General features: G+C 58.3%; 1 protein-coding gene across 2 annotated transcripts in view; it reads left to right on the top strand.

Annotated features, from left to right (window-relative positions):
• Window positions 1-13,932, top strand: part of EHD1 (EH domain containing 1) — a 32,837-nt gene extending 18,905 nt beyond the window's left edge. Inside the window, exons 4-6 of one of the 2 annotated variants that reach the window (XM_059882851.1) lie at window positions 8,500-8,912; window positions 11,380-11,544; window positions 11,996-13,932. In XM_059882851.1, coding sequence (XP_059738834.1) covers window positions 8,500-8,912; window positions 11,380-11,544; window positions 11,996-12,520 — 1,103 coding nt within the window. In that variant the 3' untranslated portion in view covers window positions 12,521-13,932. 2 annotated transcript variants of the gene reach the window in all.
• The last annotated feature ends 2 nt before the right edge of the window (window positions 13,933-13,934 follow it).

Here is a 13,934-nt window from a genome sequence, read left to right as displayed (position 1 = left end):
GAAGGAGGGCTGTTCTCCTGTGAGGGATCCAGCTAATTTTATCCACTGTTTCTTTCCCTCCATAACTCTAGCGGTCTTAAAGTATTCTACTAAAAGTTGTGGGCTTCCCACGTGACACTAGTGGTAAAGAACCCGCCTGCCAATGCAGGAGACTTAAGAGACATGGGTTCGATCCTTGGGTCAGGAAGATCCCCTGGAGGAGGGCGTGGCAACCGACTCCAGTGTTCTTGCCTGGATACTCCCATGGACAGAGGAGGCTGCGGGGCTATAGTCCATGGGGTCGCACGAAGTCAGACACGACTGAAGCGAGTTAGCGCGCACTAAAAGTTACCAAGTTGGGATTTACTGCGGGTTACGTTTGGGGTCAGCGTTTTATCAGTGGAGAAGGGCCATCAGACTGGACCTCTTGGATGTGCTGGGTGTGGCCTCCGGGGTGGTGTCCTCCAGGTGGACACGACAGTGGTTGGCTTCTCCTTGGAGACCCCATTCATCTGTCACCGCAAAGGTCCATGTCCCCCGGCAGAGGAAGTTAGGGAAGGGCAGTGCGTTCCAGGCTCCCCGGTGGCCACCCCTTGCTCCCAGTGCTGACAGGGTGGAAAGCAGGTGTTTCCCTCTCAGAAAAATCGGGTCCACAGCACACGTGGGTCCCGGGCAGGCGGCAGGCGTTTCTGTGGTCTGCTGACCTCATTCCCTGGAAGTCGAGCAGCCTTCTGGAGGCTACAGTTGGTGTCACTTATTGCATTTACCTCCAGTTCCCACCCTGTTGGCCTGGCCCCTCCTGACTTTTCCCCTTTCTGAACGGTGCCTAGTGTGTGCAGGAAGTACTGGGTGGGGAGATAAGAGGTGCGGCCCGAGCAGGCCCAAAGCGGTCAGGACCCAGCCCAGGCCCTGCAGGAGACGCCTGAGAAGTCCTGCAGGGAAGAGTAGGGGCCTCTGGGGGTCTTGGGCTGCCCCCCACCCCCTTGTGCTAATCTCCTGAGTGCCTCAAGATAAAGTGCTCTCATGTCAGCGGACAAAGGTGACCTGCGAGGCCAGCATTCATTCTCGGGTGCTGCCCCTGTGACTAATACAAGGCATTCCAGAGGGCACATGGGGCCCGCGGGGCTGGTGCCCAGGGCTCCCAGGCTGCTGGCTGCCCGCACAGTCAGGCAGGGCCTGGACAGGAGCGGGTCTTCCCACGCCGGTCCTCCGTGGGCAGCGGAGGGAGGCGCTCGGTGGAAGCAGGGGCCGGCCAGGGTGGCCCTGCCACTGTCATGGCGAGGCTGGGAGCTGAGCTGTGCCTCCCCCGCCGCCCCTCCCCTGTCCGTGGGAGTCGAGTCAGCAGGGACCAGTCGTTTTGAGTTGCATTAGGGCATGGAGCTTGGCCGGCCAGTGTCTGCTTTCTGCTTGACCTCTGTGCTAGGAACCAGCACCACTCGCCGGCTGCAGCAGCTGCCTCTCAGGAAGTCGCTGCTCTTCAGATGAGGAAACGGAGGCTTAGCACCATTAAGCAGCCTAAGAGGACATGGGCCAGCACGTGCTGGCACTGGGATTCGAACCCAGCAGAGGCTTCAGTGTGCGGGAGGCCGGCACTCTGGGCTGAGGAGCTCTGAGAGCATGGCTCTGACAAGCCCTGGGCCCTGCTGTGCCGGGCTCAGCTCCCCGGAATGCGCAGGGTCTACCCTGTTTCTCTCCCCGCCTGAGACCAGATTCCAAGTCCAGAAATGGGCCTGAGGCTCAGGGCTTTGAACAGCAATGCTGAGATTTTTTTTTGGCTCCCTATTCTCTGCCTCCAGCTAGAAATCTGCCCCCACCCCCAGCTGTCCATGGATGGGACCTGGGAGCCCTGGCTAAGGCTGGGTTCTCACTTGCTCCCTGCTAACTGTCCCTGGATCCCAGGCTCTATCTAAGCTCAGGAGCCATCCCTCGCCTGCCCCGCCCCCTGACCACAGGTGGCCTTTCCTGCTGCCCTCTCCTGAGAGGCCCTGGCCCCGAAAGCTCACCAGGTTTTCTGTTGCCCGTAGAACGGCTCCATGAGCCTGCCTTGAAGCCTCGTGAGAGGCCGAGTACTGCATCCCTGCTGGGGCCCTAGGCAGGTGCTGCGCCCCCGGGAGCCGTGTTGATAGAGCAGGGAGAGCAGCACCAGCCTCCGGGTTCTCGTCAGCGGTCACAGGAATTTGCAAGTGTTAAGCTTTTGCCCTAGTGCCCGCTGCCCAATTCAGTGTTCCACAAATGTCAGCTGAATAAAAATACAGTGAAAAACCCAGGGATTCCCAGACTGTGATGAGGAAGGCCTTTCTCTGAAGAACATCCCGAGGAGGCTGGAGGAGGGGAAGCACTGACTCAGCAGGGATTTCCCTTCAGACTCCAGGACCTCCTCTGGGGGCCTGGCTTCAGCACAGCTACCTCCTCAGGGCCTTCCTCTCACTACCCCCCCCACCCCCCGCCCCCCGCCTCTGTCCAGCTTTTGGCCGCTCTGCCCGTGGGGGAGTGGGACCAGCCCATGCTGGAGCCCCACCTGTTCCCGGGCAGCTGCCTGCAAATACTCAGTTTATATTTGGGGTACGAGGCATTCTTCACACATTAGAAGTCGTTGCCCACACAGCCGTCGGAATTTGAGCTTCTTGGGCCCAAAATACAAATCCTGTGAGTAAGAGATTGCAAACATTTACGGAGCGCTTAGGACGGGTCAGGCACTCACTCACTCACAGTCTCAGCAAAACTTGCCACCTTCAGGTTGCAGGTGAAAAAACGGAAGCTCAGAGAGTAGAAGGTCCAGGCCTGATTCCAGAGTCCATCCACCCTCTCCCCACCCCCTGCCCCCTCCTCCGTTCTTTGTTGCTTATTTCTAGGCCGGATTTACTGAGGTCTGTTACACAGGATAAAGTTCAGCCAAGGCAGCAGTTGTACAGCCACTGCTGCCATGACCAAGACACAGAGTTTCCATCGCCCCCAGGAAGCTCCCCGCATGCCTTTGTAGTCCCGCATCCACATCCCGCGTCAGGCAACCACTGATCTTTGCCCCAAGGTCGTGCCTTTCCAGAAAGTCATAGACAGAATCATACAGAACGAAGCCTTTAGTGTCTGTATTCTTGGACTTAGCATGTGCTTTTGAGGCTCATCCGTCTTTGAGAGCCTGTAGTTCATTCCTTTTTGTAGCTACTGCATCCTGGGCTATGGATGTACTGTAACTTGTCATCTATCTTCCCTGTTGAAGGGCATCTGCGTTTCTGGTTTGGAGCAGTTTTGAATAAAGCTGCTGTAAAGGTTCGCGCAGAGTGCTGATTTTAATTTCTCAGTTCTCAAGGCACGTGGGGTCTTAGTACCGTGACCAGGGATCAAACCGCTGCCCCCGCAGTGGGAGTGCCGAGTCTTAACCACTGGACCAGGGAAGTCCCGGTTTCTCAGTTTCTTTTCTTGGACCCGTTCTCCCAGCCTCTGTGCCCTTCCCTTAGGATCTGTAGCCCCAGGGAACTCTGAACAAGTCCTCACGGTGTATACTCTTTGCTCTTTAATCTCTCGTGTCCTCCTGCACCCCTTCCTCCGGGCCCCAGCGCGGGTTAAGCATGTGTGATGGGAGCTGTGGCAAGAAACGCCGAGGCCCACGCAGCTTGAATGGCAGGAAACAAAAATCGACTGGAGACAAACCCTCTATTGTTTGCGTTCTAGAAACTTCTGGAATAGCTGAAGCAGCTTCCCCCCCCCCAGCTACTGGAACTACCTGTGTTTGGAGGATGCTGGGCTGGGGCGAGGCTGAATCCCAACTCTTCCCTCTTCTCTGTGCTAGAGGGTGGGGAGCGAGACTCTTGACTGGAAGGCAGACCCCATCAGGAGGGAGGCAGCGCCACAGGGGCAGAACCCCTGGAGCAGCTGGGACCTGCAGGAGGCTCGCTGGGGACGGGGCCAAGGCCAGAGGGGCAGGCTGGGGCCTCCTGTCTATATGACCCATGTAAAATATGCATTAAAGTGTCAGTCACTCAGTCGTGTCTGACTCTGCCACCCGATTGTCTGTCCATGGAATTCTCCAGGCAAGAATACTGGAGTGGGTTGCCATTCCCTTCTCCAGGGGATCTTCCTGACCCAGGGATCAGACCCTGATCTCCCGCACTGCAGGCACATTCTTTACTGTCTGAGCTATAGGAAGTCTGAAACATGCATAGCATACGGTTTACCATTTCAACCATATTTTAAATGCACAGGTCAGTGGCTTTAAGTACGTTCCCATTGTTGTACAAATACCACCACCATCTTTCTCCTCCATAAGTTTCTTCCTCTTCCCAAGGGGAAACTCTGTCTTCATTAAAGTACAGCTCCCCTCCCCATCTCCAGCCCCTGGCCCCCACCATTCCTCTTTCTGTGAGTTTGACTCGAGGCACTTCATACCGGTGGAATCATCCCCCGTGACCAGCTTGTTTCATCATTTCATAATGTCTTCAAGGTCCCGGAACTTCCTGAGCCAAGCTTGTCTCTTATCAGCATGGCGTTTACTCACACTGCAGGCTCAGCCCTTTCTTTCCAGCTCAAACCTTTGGCTGTGTGTTCTGTGTCCTTTGTGGGTGTCAGCACCCCCGTGACCGTCCTCCTGAGATGCACGAGGCTGCAGCACGGTGTCCACAGCAGTGTGTGGAGCATGGTGTCCTCCTCACTGGGCGCCTTCCTGCTTCTGCTGGGGTTGCCGTGTGTTAGGCCCGATCCTGCCGCCAAGGCTGACCTCTAGGATGTCCCAGAGCCTGGAGCTCAGTGCTTGGGGCAGTGTTGGGGGTGGAGGGCTCCTCTCTGGACATGTCCCTGGTCCCAGGACTTGTCACCTCCCGCTGAGCCCCTTGGCACAGAACGCAGACTCAGTCGCTGCTCTCAGCATCCCTGATGTGGGTCGGTCCAGCCCTCGGTGCCCGTGGAGACACACAGGCTGAGGTGTTGGGGACCCCTGCCGTGGCCGCAGCCACATGGTAGGACGTGGTCCTCCACCTGCGATGACGTCTCTCGAGTCTGAGCATTGAGACCCTGTGCGTGACCTGTAAGCGTGCTTGGCCAGCCACCCGGTCTCTCTCACCAAAAGTGTGAGCACTTTCCATATAAACAGGAAATTTCATTCACCTGCAAAAAAATGGGCTTCTTCGCTCTGTTGGCTCCAACTTGAGATGTTGGCGAGTAGCTGGGTTTGCAGGCAAGGCCACGCTCACTCTGGGTGGGGCTGGTGGACCTGGTGCCTCATTCAGAGGCGATTCCTCCTCCTCCTCTCGTCTTCCTCCTCCTGCTTTCTCTCTCTTCCTCCTCTCCCCCAATCAGATCCCCCCACCCCCCACCACTGGGGGACTGGAGGAGTGAGGCCAAGCTGCGTGGAGTCCGGGGGTGATCTCAGCTCCCTGCATGCCGTCCTGAGTCCCAGGCCAAAGCTAACTGGGCCTCGAGCCCAGCCCATCAGGGCGCCTCTCTCCCAGCAGCTCGTTTTTGGCATCACCGCCTCCCCAGCTGTGGGACTCGGGTCGTTTGGACTTGTGGTGGTCTGAGGACGAACAATGTGCCGAGGCGAGAAGTGGGGCCTCATTTTTGCCGAGAGGGAGCAGCCCTTCAGTCCTGAGTCATCGCCTTCTCAGCACTGACCTGCTTGTTCCCAGAGCCGGCCATAAAAGGCGGTGGCCACGAGGCTGGGGCTGGCCCGCTCTCTGCTCCTCCAGGGCCCTGGGGACCTTGTACTTTGGAGCCCGCAGCCTGGTGGTGGCGGGCGGGGGAGCGACCGGGCCCTCACCCTCTGCCTTCCTACACCCTCTGAGTGCAGGGAATCTGGTAGCCTGGCCGTTCCTTCATCTGCACGGCCCCTGGAAGGCTGATGGCTCCCCTGCCCAGGCTCAAGTTCACACTCACAGGGGCTTTGCTGTCCCCGACTCCGCCTCCCTCCCCCGCTGTTCAAAATCTGGAGGCGGCCGGTGGGCGGAGCCTCCCATCAGAGCGTCCTGGTTCCCACCCTGTCCTGTGGTGGAACAGGTTGCCCTGGCCAGGCTGCGTGCTAAGTCGACGGAAGCCGTGCGTTTGGGGTTTCCCTGAGTTTCGGCGTCTTCCCACAAGGACCAGCGCCGGCCTCTGGCCTTTGAGCCAGGCTGACTGGTGTGTCGCCCTTGGTTCCTGATCAGTGACGCACCCCAGTGACTCAGAACCTCGTTCGGGGGCCCTGCCGCCTCTCCCCGGCCTGAGCCTACCCGACCGGCATTCGGTGCCGGGGCCTGTGCTGGGAGTCCATGTAGTCCTCCCTGTGAACTTAGGAGAAGGAATTGTACTTTGACTGTTACAGATAAAAAAAAGTGTACTCAGAAGTTAAGAATTTCGGGTCACAGAGTCAGTGGCCTGAGCTGGGAGTGAACTCCAGGGCTTTCTTACTAAAGGCCTGCGTTGTCTCTGCATGTCCAGATGCAGAGGCCTGCGTGGCTGCTGCTTTGGGCAGGCAGACAACCCTGGAGCCCATTTGAACTGGGGGCCGGGCACCCGGAATGTTTGTCTAACCAGGCATAGCTTCACCGCTGGCACGCCCCACACGGCCCGGTTTATCTTAAAGCATCCCCCGCCCCGGGGGAGTGTTCTGGCTGGAGGGGAGGCGGCCTGCAAGGCTGGACTCACGTTCAGCCTGGGAGGCTTGGCGGGACGGCTCAGCCCACGTCTTACAAGAAAGCAGGGAGGATGCCCTCTCTGTGGCACCGTGAGCCACTCTGGGCCTTTTGTTGACACTTGGTCCTTTCCTTTGCTCTCCCCCTCTGCCTGCTCCTCTTCTGCTCCTTGCTGTCTGGAGAAGGCCTGTTTAAATCCCAGCCTGGTTGGGGTGGGGAGTGTGGGTGCAGGTCTGCAGTAGAGGGGGCTGGTTTTTGGCCTGTTTCTGGGCAGTGTCCCAGGCCCTTCTGTACAGGAGTGCTTTCTCTGGCACCTTCTCAGGGGCGTGACTGTACTCTGGGAAGGACACAGTGGTTCCTAGGAGGTATCCTAGGAGGGGTAGCTTCTGGCCAGCAGGTGAGGAACAAGGGGACTTGCCCAGAGTCACGCAGATAGTGGCGGCTCGAGTGCTGGGACCCAAGCTTCCCAAAGACTCTTGAGCCCTTGTTTCCATGGTCTTCCTACCACTCCTTAGTATTCCTAAAAGGTAAGCAGAATTTTTATTTTTTCTGGGGACAGTACAGGTAGAAGCATTTTGAGGTGGCATAATTGTAAAAATGTGTTACAATTAAACCACTATTGCAGAGACTCACAGATCCATTGGCTTCAATGAAGCATCTGATAGTTTGTGTGAAATACGATAGTCCTGAACCCACGGTAGGTATTCCAGCTCCTGTCCTCACACCTGCATTCCAGGCCTCAGGGAGGGAGACGAGGAAAAAGGGCTGGTGCACCTTTTCGTGGCTTGTTCGTTTCTGCAGCAGAGAGGCTGGGAAATTCAGTCTGAAGCTGGGGGACCGGGAATTGAGCTGAAACCAGACGGTTCTGTCAGCAGTGCAGCCGCAGACCGACAGCCTTAATTGTTGCTGGGAAACAGCACAGAATAGAGTCGGGAGCTGGGGCTTAGTCCAGCCGATTCACTTTAGAGGGGGAAGTGGTTTGCAGCACTTCATAGGTTTATAGAGCAAGGGTCAGCAAATATTTTCTCTTAGGGTCAGAGTGTTCAAAATCACTGGCTTTCCAGGCCTCGTGGTCTCTGCCACAGCCAAACCCCGCTGTCATAGCGCAAAAACAGCCAGAGGCAGTACAGGTGAGCAGGCTGCGTTCCGATAAACTTTATGAAACAGGTGGAGGGCCACATCCGGCCCCTGCGCTGTAGCTTGCCAACCCCTGCTGTAGAGAATGCATGGCGCTCCTGAAGCACAGGAGCCCAGCATGGAGCCCTGGACAAGCGGCAGCGGCAGGTCTTCCTGCTCTTACCTGTGGCTGCCATCAGGGGCGCCCAGCTGGGAGCGCCCAAGTCTGCCCTCACCGCCTGGTGCTGAACTGTGCCGCTCGCTCTCCTCCTCGCTTTTGCCATAGTTGTTCCCACTTTAGGACTTGGACTTCATGAGTTTCTTTCCATTATTTGGGCTTTATTTTTTTGTATTCCATTTTTTTTTCCCCTATTCCATTATTATGGGCTTCCCTTGTGACTCAGCCGGTAAAGAATCCGCCTGCATTGCGGGAGACCTGGGTTTGATCCCTGGGTTGGGAAGATCCCCTGGAGAAGGGAAAAGCTGCCCACTCCAGTATTCTGGCCTGGAGAATTCCATGGACTGTATAGTCCATGGGGTCGCAAAGAGTTGGACACGACTGAGTGACTTTCATTTTCCGTTATTTGTTTGTAAAGCACCTCTCAGTGCCATATGCTGCATGGGTGAGGGCGCTACCATGGTGGGTATGGAAGTAGGGGGTGCCTGACTGACCTGCTGCCCGCAGGGTGCTGTGCTGTCCACAGGAGTCCCTTCTGGAAACTTAGGGTAAGAAGTGCCAGGCCAACTCAGAGATGAGAGCCATCAGACCCCCAGGGCCCCTGACCCACCCTTTCTCTTCCGGCAGGGTATGACTTTGCGGCCGTCCTCGAGTGGTTTGCCGAGCGGGTGGACCGTATCATCCTGCTCTTTGACGCCCACAAGCTGGACATCTCTGACGAGTTCTCAGAGGTCATCAAGGCCCTCAAGAACCACGAGGACAAGATCCGTGTGGTGCTGAACAAGGCCGACCAGATTGAGACGCAGCAGCTGATGCGGGTCTACGGGGCCCTCATGTGGTCCCTGGGAAAGATCATCAACACCCCCGAGGTGGTCCGGGTGTACATCGGCTCCTTCTGGTCCCACCCGCTCCTCATCCCCGACAACCGCAAGCTCTTCGAGGCTGAGGAGCAGGACCTCTTCAAAGACATCCAGTCTCTGCCCCGAAACGCTGCCCTCAGGAAGCTCAATGACCTAATCAAGAGGGCGCGGCTGGCCAAGGTAGACTGTGGGGCGGGCGGCCGCGGGCCAGGGCGCTCTGGGGTGTCAGTTCGGGGCCCTGGGACTGGGTGCCCCAGACCCAGCCCTGCACTCGTTGGCCACGCTGTGCCATGCCTCGTCTGAATCTGTCCTCTTGTGCACCCATGGGTACAACCTCTTCCTCACTGAGATTCCTTTTAACACATAAACATCAAAACAAGAAGATGCCACTCTACCGAGGGGCGGCCTGGGGAGTGGAGCATGGGTGGGGAGCGGAGCATGGGTGGGGAGCCGCTCGAGGCCTCATCGGCTGGCCCCCCAGGCCTGCCAAGCACTGAGGGCCTGCAGCACGTGCGGGGATGCAGTGGGAACTGCCAGGTTCCCAGCCTCCCAGCATCTGTCCGCCGCACAGGGGAAAGCAGAGGATGAAAAGAAAGCACGGTTTATTTGTATCATCTTGGTTGCTACCAAGCAGGTGGCTGGGGAGCTGTCCTGAGGAGGGTGGACCAGACTGGGGGGACCCGGGCCGGAAGTGATGCTTCAGCTGGAACAGGAGGTAGTTCGTGGAGAATTGGGGCGCAGGCCTGCGGGCCCAGGGAAGCCACTGGGTGGCCTCCGCCCCAGAGGCCTTGCAAACCATCCCTGCCCTCCATGGAAGCTCAGGGCCTGCTGGCGTCTGCGCACAGCATCTGAATTGCTCGAGTTCGGAGCCTCAGCGCCTGGCCGAGCGCTGCACAAGCCTCCAGTGTCTGGAAAGGGAAGGTTAATGCTGCCAGTGGGCCCTTCAGGCATCGAGGAGCAGAGCATGTTCCCTGTGTGTCTGTGCTCACACGCTCAGTCGTGTCCGGCTCTTCGCGACCCCATGGACTGTTGCCCCCTGTGCTCCTCTGTCCGTGGAATATCCTAGGCAAGAAGACTAGAGTAGGTTGCCATTTCCTTCTCCAAGGGATCTTCCCACCCCAGGGATGGAAACCATGTCCCTCGAGTCTCCTGCTTTGGCAGGCGGACTCTTTACCACGGGATCAATGGCATATCCTCTTAGGACATATGATTTTGAATAATGCCGCATCATGAGCATCTCCAGGGGCAAGCCCTGTCCTGGGAGAGCCGGGCACCCCCCCCAGGCAGTGCTCCTGCCCCCGTGGAGCCGACTGCCTGTGTGCAGCCCAGAGGCTTTGGCACTCTGTTGTGGGCCAAACAGTGACTCAGGACACCCACTGTCTTGAGGCCTGAATTCAGGTAGCTCTGAGTACTCCCTGTCCCAAATAATGGGCAGTGACCCTTCATCCTTCACCTCTTGGTGTGTCTCCACCCTGGTTACCCAGAGTGCCCCAGGACCAGTAGACTGGAGCTTGCTGGAAGCATAGGTTTCTAGGCCTCACCTCTGCCCTATTGAACCGGAATCTGCATTTGGACACAGTCTCCTGTGACCTGCTATATGCTTAGTAAAGAGGGAGAACCCTGCCCTGGAGGACTCAGGGCTGGGCTAAGAGAACCCCGCCCTACAGGACTCGGGGCTGCTCGGTTCTCTAGCTGTCTCATTTCTGGAACCTTCCTGATGGTGAGCTGGTTCTGAGAAAGGAACCCATTAGAACATCCATGTAAGTGGCTCCTGGCCTCAAGGGACAAGTGGTGTCCTGAGCTGAGGAAGAGAGCGGTGAATGGAGGGGAGTGCTGGCCTCCTGTTTCCAGTCCAACTTCTGCTTGGTCACAGGAAAGGACCACGCCACCGCTGCCCCGCTCCCCGCCCCCCCTGCCCCCGCCCCCAGTCCCAGCCTGCCATCCAGCCCCACTCCTGCAGGGTTCTTGCTCAGCCTCAGGACAGAACGAGGGGCAGGCTTTGGGCCCCTGCTTGTTCATCTGCAGAGATGGTGTGTAATGGCGTGGCCCTCGGCACATTGAGTCACCCTGCCTGGAAAGCCCCAGCCTCTCCAGTCTTGTCCTGCACCTGCTGTTGTGAGACTGTTTCCTTTTCCTGGACTGAGTTGCTCAGTCTCTGCCAGCCTGTAATGAGCAAAGCTGTGACTGTGACCCTGTGACCAACCTGCTTCCCTCGGGCAGTTCTCAGCCAGGTTTCAACCCTGCAGGGAAGACAGGGTCAGGCTAGTGGAAGGGTTTTTCAGGGTGGAGTTGGCAGGTCTGGGAGAAGAGGGCGTAAAGTTGGCTGGCTGCAGCCCTCCTAGCTGGACGCTGCTTGGCAAGGCCATGGGATTGGAGGGCTGTGCTTGACAGGCTGCTAGCATTATTGCCCGCTGTAGGGAAGGGAAGGATGTGCCACCCTAATTGGCAGGATCTATGTTAGATATACCCAACTAAGGTACTGAGTTAGATAAAGCCTGAAACATCTGAGAATATCCTTGTGGGAGTTTTCTAATCCTTAGTCATCCCGAGGCAGTCCTGATGATCCTGCTGGGCATCACTTGATCAGGAAACGCCCTGAGAAGGTGTCCAGGAAGCACCTAACTCCGCCCCTTCCCTGTCTTCACAGGTCCACGCGTATATCATCAGCTCCCTCAAGAAGGAGATGCCCAATGTCTTCGGGAAGGAGAGCAAGAAGAAAGAGCTGGTGAACAACCTGGGCGAGATCTACCAGAAGATTGAGCGGGAGCATCAGATCTCCCCCGGTGACTTCCCCAACCTCCGCAAGATGCAGGTACAGCCGCCCCCGGTGCCCTGGGAGCGGGCTGGTGGGGATCGGAATGCAGACGGCTCGGGGCACCGGGAAGGTGATTCTGGAGGGAACCCCGGCTCCACGGGGTGGGGCCTCCCAAAGTGGAAGCAGCACCCCACCCAATCGGAAGCTGACCCGGGAGAGGTGGACCCGGGCCGTGACACCTCGCAGGGGAATGTGGTGACTCACCCAGAGGGGTAGGGAGAGGACGGGGCTGTGCCAGGCACCCCAGCCTCCTCCCAGTTCTTGCCTCAGCCCTGCTAGGAGGGGACTGTTTTTACCTCCGACTTAAGAGATAGGGGAGCCAGGATTGAAGTGGCTGGGCCATGAGGTGGAGCCAGCTCTTTTCCCTGGGGAACCCTTTGCTGCACCTGTGGCACCAGAGCCCAGGAGGGCCTGACCCAGGCCTGTCCGCCCTCCCCTGCCCCGACAGGAGCTCCTGCAGACCCAGGACTTCAGCAAATTCCAGGCCCTGAAGCCCAAGCTGCTGGACACAGTGGACGACATGCTGGCCAACGACATCGCCCGGCTAATGGTGATGGTGCGCCAGGAGGAGTCCCTGATGCCCGCCCAGGTCGTGAAGGGCGGTGCCTTCGACGGCACCATGAATGGGCCCTTTGGGCACGGCTATGGCGAGGGGGCCGGTGAGGGCATCGACGATGTCGAGTGGGTGGTGGGCAAGGACAAGCCCACCTACGATGAGATCTTCTACACGCTGTCGCCCGTGAACGGCAAGATCACGGGCGCCAACGCCAAGAAGGAGATGGTAAAGTCCAAGCTCCCCAACACTGTGCTGGGGAAGATCTGGAAGCTGGCCGACGTGGACCGGGACGGGCTGCTGGACGACGAGGAGTTCGCCCTGGCCAACCACCTCATCAAAGTCAAGCTGGAGGGCCACGAGCTGCCCGCCGACCTGCCTCCGCACCTGGTCCCGCCCTCCAAGCGGAGGCACGAGTGAGTGCCCCGCCGCCAGACTCCGGCACCCAGTGCCCGGCCAGGCGGAGACTTGGTGGGGGGTAGCCCGCAGTTCCCAAGACCATAAAGACTGAGTGCTGTTTCCACAGCTTGCAAAGGAAAACCACCATCTTTCTCTTAAGGCTGCTCCTGGGGAGGCAGGGGTGATACTCACATGTGAATGACGGAATTTTGTGCATAAGAACTATGGATATTTTTAATATATAACGTTAGAGGCAGCGTTCTTTCTTGCCTCCTCTCTGTCTGGCAGCCCCGCGCACGCAGGGCCTCTGTCCTCCCGAGGCGGGGAGTTGCCTGGCTCGCCCCTCCTGCAGCTGTGGCCTCTGCAGACAGGGACGCAGGGTCCCTGTTTTCTCAGGCTGAGTCAGGCCATGGCCCCCTCCCCGCCCAGCCTGGCCTCTGCCGCCTCTCGCAGATTCGGTTGGTTCTGTGCCTCCCTCCTTCCCTTCCCGAGGTGCCCTGGCCACAGGCCCTGCCCTTGCTCCCGCATCCCCCGATGTGGCATCACAGAAGCCAGGCCTGCTCCCCTTTTTGTGGGGAGTCCAGGGGCGCAGGGGGCATGGGGTGGAGAAAGTCTTCCAGAGAAATACGTAAGCTAGTTTTTCTTCTATCAAGTAACCCTTTTCGTATTTGACTGAATTTTCCGGTAACTTCCCAGCCACTTGTTCAGAAGCTGTGAGTTTTGTCTCCTTCCCCACACTCCAGTCAGGAGCCATGGGAGGTGGGGTGCGTGCGGAGCACACCCCACTGGAGACCCCAGAGGCGGCATTCCCTGCTTCATCCTCTCACTTCCCTGGAACATTCTGGCACCTCCCTGCCCCACTTTGGTGGGCGGCGGGTCCTCAGGAACCTAGTGGGGCTCGGTGCCCCAGCCCGGGTCTGGCGGCCAGACAGAGACCCGGGACCGTCCAGCCCCTACCCTCTCCCACCTGCCTTCCTCCTGAGGAGGGCTCCACTTGGACGCCATTAGAATGGCGCCCCCTAGGCTGAGTAGCGGGAAACCCGAGCCCACCGGGGCCAGTGGACATTCCTGCGGGCCAGTGGTTGGCCTCCAGGGCTGTGATCGCAGAGGCCCTGTGGCGAGGGCAGCCGGCTTCCCACTGGCACACCCTCGGGGGTCTTAGGGACTGCTTCACTCCGACCTCTGACCCGGCCCACCCTCCTAGTGCTGCTCTCTAGGCCCCCACTGGGTCCGCGTCCCCAGGAACTGGCCTCGTTACTTGTAGCGGGCCTCGGCCCCCACCCCACACAGTATCAGGAGGATGGAGGCGGCTGCCTCGCCGGGAATTCACTGTTGAAGTTTCAGTGGCTTAACCACACTTGACCGTGGAGAGAAAAAGCAACTGAAGACATGACTTTTTTTTCTCGCATTAAAAAAAGTTAAATTGTGCTGAAGC

Source organism: Bos taurus, chromosome 29, assembly GCF_002263795.3.
Source record: "Bos taurus isolate L1 Dominette 01449 registration number 42190680 breed Hereford chromosome 29, ARS-UCD2.0, whole genome shotgun sequence".
In the NCBI taxonomy this organism is placed as follows: Eukaryota; Metazoa; Chordata; class Mammalia; order Artiodactyla; family Bovidae; genus Bos; species Bos taurus.
Note: the sequence above shows the minus strand (reverse complement) of the source record. Positions and strands in the feature narration are given on the sequence as shown.